The sequence below is a fragment of the Uranotaenia lowii genome, chromosome 1, assembly GCF_029784155.1.
Source record: "Uranotaenia lowii strain MFRU-FL chromosome 1, ASM2978415v1, whole genome shotgun sequence".
Lineage (NCBI taxonomy): Eukaryota > Metazoa > Arthropoda > Insecta > Diptera > Culicidae > Uranotaenia > Uranotaenia lowii.
The window spans coordinates 108,647,478-108,652,416 of NC_073691.1; the positions used below are offsets into that span (position 1 = coordinate 108,647,478).

At 38.0% G+C, this 4,939-nt stretch overlaps 1 protein-coding gene across 1 annotated transcript; it reads left to right on the forward strand.

Annotated features, from left to right (window-relative positions):
• Window positions 1-3,953: 3,953 nt before the first annotated feature.
• LOC129737788 (uncharacterized) lies at window positions 3,954-4,574 on the forward strand. Its single transcript, XM_055728951.1, has one exon. It carries the CDS (start codon window positions 3,954-3,956, stop codon window positions 4,572-4,574), a length of 621 nt encoding a protein of 206 aa, XP_055584926.1.
• Window positions 4,575-4,939: the final 365 nt, after the last annotated feature.

Here is a 4,939-nt window from a genome sequence, read left to right on the forward strand (position 1 = left end):
TGTATCTTAGAAGGCATCACTTCCATCTACATTCCCAAACTACCGACCGACCAAATCAAACTTTCCGATACGAACAGGCCATGACTCAAGAACGGAAATAAGCCGGAAAACATTGAATTTGCGGACCATTTGAGGTGGAACAACAAAAGTAATTTTTGTAACATATGTCGGGAAGGGTTTCGAGGAAAATAATAGTGAAAATAAACGGACTAATTGCTAATATTTTATTTTCAAACTGTTCGTGTTTTCACGTTTTCACATTTTGAAAAAAAAAATCAATTAATGAAAAAAAAATCATACATATTTGCTCTATCTTTTCAAAACTATCATTCTTTATCATTTAACTAACTATTTAAAGCCTTTCATTCCCATGTACATAAATTTTCTGTTCAGTTCCTTTTCATCACAATCTGAAAAAGTACCGACAATCCTCATCGATTGCCGAATTAGTTCAGCGAATCTAGATTTGTTCGTGAAAATTGTTTTTAAAATGGTCATACTTTAATGTTGTTGAACTTTAAGAGCCAAATTATTCCCTGTTTCATAAATTTTTCATTGAATTTCTTTCTCGTCGCCACCTGAAAAGGTACCGACAATTGTCACCTAAAATCGTCACCCGAATGCGACGATTCTCACCCACGGTGACTACGAGAATAGGGTAAGAACTCACAAAGTTCATCCGAAGTGACGTTCCTCACCTAAACCGACTGCTGGAATAGAGTGACTTGGGTGACTCTACTATCGTCACGTCACTCGAGGCGCAGAATAAGGGCCTTTGTGTTCTTAAAGTCTTTCATTTCGCAAAACTCGGCTGGGTCACGTATTTTCTACATGTTTTTCGAAATTTCAATCGATAAAATTTTAAGCGCATCAAATTTATGTACGTGAATAGAGAAAAAGATCATACTTTTTCATTTAGGTTGATATGATTCTTTTCGTGTATTTTGATTCGTGATCAAAATGGAAGCATCTTTGTTGATCAGAATATTTTTTTCAATTCTTTTTCAATTCAATTTTAAAACCTGTCCGGAAAATAAACATTCACGCAGAAAAATGTTCACTCAAACTAAATTTTGACAGCTCTTGACGAAACCCACCGAAGCTTCGGTTAGGTTGTATAAGCTGCCCCTACTCGCATAACAGTCCCATATGAATTTTCGTCATTTTTCATCTAACCTGACAGTTCGTCATTTTGAACATTTTACTTCAAAATAAAACAATAAAAAAAGAGACTGTTCTAGAAATTACGAAAAAAATATCAACTAGCGACTGTCCCATATGAAATATACCCGCATAACAGTCCCATATGTGAAATAGCACGGATGTAGTTACCTTACTATGTTTCTTTCGGTGAAATGATCTTTGATTTATTGCTTTAAGTCATTTAAACAAGATGCAACTCACTTGATGTCGAATTATGCACATTACACAGTAAATTTAACTACAGTTTTTGAAAGGCAGGCTAAGATAAAGGAAGGATGGTTTTCCTGTGAGAAAAACTACCAGAAACAACTAAAAACCATGATAAGATTCAACTTACAATATGGAATTCACAAACTGCATTTACAAGTTCAGAAATGATCAAATTTAAGTCTTAGAAGGTAGCTTGGTGAGCAAACCATATTCTGTATGGGACTGTTATGCGAGTAGATTTGAGAAAGGTCTCCAATATGCTCGCATAACAGTCCCATAACAAACAAAAAGTGTGCTCCAGACCTTACTAGTTACCAAATTCCGAAAAATTCAGGTCTTACGATTTATTATGACAACCTAGAACATATTCCATTAAACGATTTTTGTTTATGCTGAAAGCTGTGGTCACGATTTAAAAATGTATTCCAAAACAGAAAAAGCTGATTTTCTCGCTTGCTCGTTTTTGCATATGGGACTGTTATGAAAGTAGGGGCAGTAAGGTACTTGAAATGTGTTCTTCAGAACCTCCTGTAGGTGGGCCTGTTTACACTGATAAATGTTTTATAGATGTTTTAATGTGGTTTATATAACCTAACGTTGTTTTATAACAATGTTTCATAGCTAGCTTGCAGATTTTTATAAAACTAAAAATGTTACTTGGGTATGTGTACTGGCCTACGTTAGACGACGATATTGCGGCGTACGTTAAGTCTTGCAAGAATTGTGCATCAGCAGCAAGATCACCGGCATCCTTACCACCGATTCCGTGGCCTAAGCCTACAGGCCCATGGAGTCGCGTCCACATCGACTACGCTGGCCCGATCGACGGTGACTATTTTTTGCTAGCCGTTGACGCCTTTTCGAAATGGCCTGAAGTGATTCCGACGCGCCGTATATCAACGACAGCAACGATTGGTATTCTGAGAAACATTTTCTCACGGTTGGGAATGCCGCAGATCCTGGTTAGCGACAACGGAACCCAATTCACCAGTAGTGAATTTCAACAGTTTTGTGACGACAACGGAATCCAACACATTACCACCCGAATAGAAAAACATTGTGAAAAGACCATGAATTTCATTTTCACGCAAGCATGAATTTTATGGTTGAAACTATGCGAATCATGGTACATAAAACCTTGAATAGACTGTCAAATTCATAGTTTTGGACAGTGAAATTTATGGTTTTAGCAAAATTAACCATGAAAAAAGGGGGTTGTTAAGCAACTTAACAATGAAAAAATCAACTATTTCCCATACATTTGGAAACTCAAAACGATAATGTTAACGGTTATTACAGCTTCCACTTTTTTCAATTAAACTGTGGAGTTCATTGTTTTCCCTTGAATTTCAATCGTTCAATAATCTTGAATATCAATGTTAATTCACAATTTATCATAATTCCAGGACCGTGAAATTCCATGGTAAGTATTGTGGTTTTTAGTTGTTTTTTCTTTTAAATTCATATTTACTATTAAATAAAATAAACTGGTTTCATTTGTTTGCTTCAATTTTTATTCAAATTTTTCGTCTTGTTTTTAAAAAAAATATCACTTTCCAGAAGCTATAGAAAACTATCTGCACTACGGATCTTCTAAACTGCAACATTGGCGGCTCGTCTTGTACCGCATCTTCTGCCCGATCCTGGGACAAGGATGGATTCCAGCACATCACGAAGGAGCACACCACAAATCCGTTTGATATCGGTTTGCCTCGAACGTCTATCTTGTCCACGTCGCAGCAATTGTATACGGCCCTCATCTAAAGTTGGCAATGTGGAACTTTGAATTTCCGTCAGCTTCTGGAATAAAAGAAATTTCAGTTTAGTTATCCTACATATCAATGAATAAATAATAAAATTACTTACCAAGATCACCGAATTCAAAGCCATCATTTTCTGTTCAGAATCCGATCAGCTTGATTTCGAATTTTGTCCGGATTCACTGATTCCGGCCGCAAAAATTTAAACTTCCTCCGAGAGAAAGTGACGTTTGTAGAGCGCCAAAATTTTCTTTACACGAAAAAAATGTAAATGTGTAAAAAAGCAAAAATTTGCCAATGTTCGCGTGGTTCGGATTATCATTTAACCATGAAAAACACTGTTACAATAAAAATCACAAGAATTTCACTGTAATACCGTACGATGTTCGTGTTTCTGAAATATTTGCAACTTTGAAATATTTTGAATTAACGATATACTTCACGGTAACTTTAAAAATCATGGTACTTTCAAGATTAAAACCGGTTGATTAGTATTTTGAAATCACTATGAAGTTTATTGTTAAATTCAAAATCATTGTTACGATATATTATTACCATGGTCTTTGCTATTCGGGCACCGCTCCGTTCCACCCTCAATCGAATGGGCAAGCAGAGAGGTTCGTGGACACGTTCAAGAGAGCGGTGAAGAAAATTAGCGGCGGAAGGGGATCCATCGAAGAAGCTTTAGATATTTTCCTTTTAACTTACCGTTGTACACCAAATCCACAGGTAACAAACGGCACCTCTCCGTCTGAAGCTATGTTTGGTCGTCGCATCAGAATGAATCTTGACTTGCTACGCCCACCTACGAGGCCACCAGAAACGAAAATTGATCAGTGTTCTTTAAAACGAAAATTCGACATCCACGATTTGGTCTACGCTAAAGTGTTCAGCAACAACAAATATCGTTGGGCGCCAGGCATCGTATGCAGCAAGGTTGGGCGAGTCATGTACACAGTGTTCATCGAAGAAAGCCGGATGATTCGGTCACATGCGAATCAGCTTCGAAGCCGTACCGAATCAGATACGAGTGGTGAACCAAAAAGAGCACAGATGAATTTGCCTCTCGACGTTCTACTGGACTCTTGGAAACTACCTGCCAAAGTGTCACCAGAACCAATTACGTCTACACAACCAACCGAAGCCAGTTTCCATTTTACACCGAATCAATCAAGTTCACTACTCCAATCAACGATAGTAGGTGGCTCAGCTCTGTCCCCTGAGTCGTCTGCCATGGATACAAGTTCATCAATGTCGTCGTCAACCACATCTTCATCAGCACCGAGTCAAGAATCCGCTTCCAAGAATGGCGGGCCAGTTACATCGGTGCCTACAGAACCACGTCGCTCTTTGAGAGTTCGAAGGCAGCCGCAGTGGTATCACCCTTACCATCTCTATTAAAGCCGGGGGATGTTGTGGGCGTCTTGCTCTACAAAACCCCTCGATCATCTACGCCTCTGAGCTCCGGTGTGACAGCTCGGTCTGTCTCCCTTGCGACGCCACAAGAAGCCAACCACAAAGAAGAATACAATATAAGAGTGTCTCAAAGAATGAGTTGAATAAATGTAAGCCTAGAAGTAACACGCGGTTTTAATTGCTCCGACATTTCAACTTATATTTTAACGCTTTTTAATTAATATTAACTTATTAGTTCGCGTTCTAATTATTCGGCCACCGTGCGGGGCGTGAATTCATAAAATTCTTTCTTTCAAAAATTATTCTTTTCAATCAAAACTATAATTCATTGATTCAAAGATAACAGGAGC

Coding starts and splice junctions, on each gene's coding strand:
- LOC129737788 (XM_055728951.1), top strand. CDS start 3,954: ATGAATCTTGACTTGCTACGCCCACCTACGAGGCCACCAGAAACGAAA.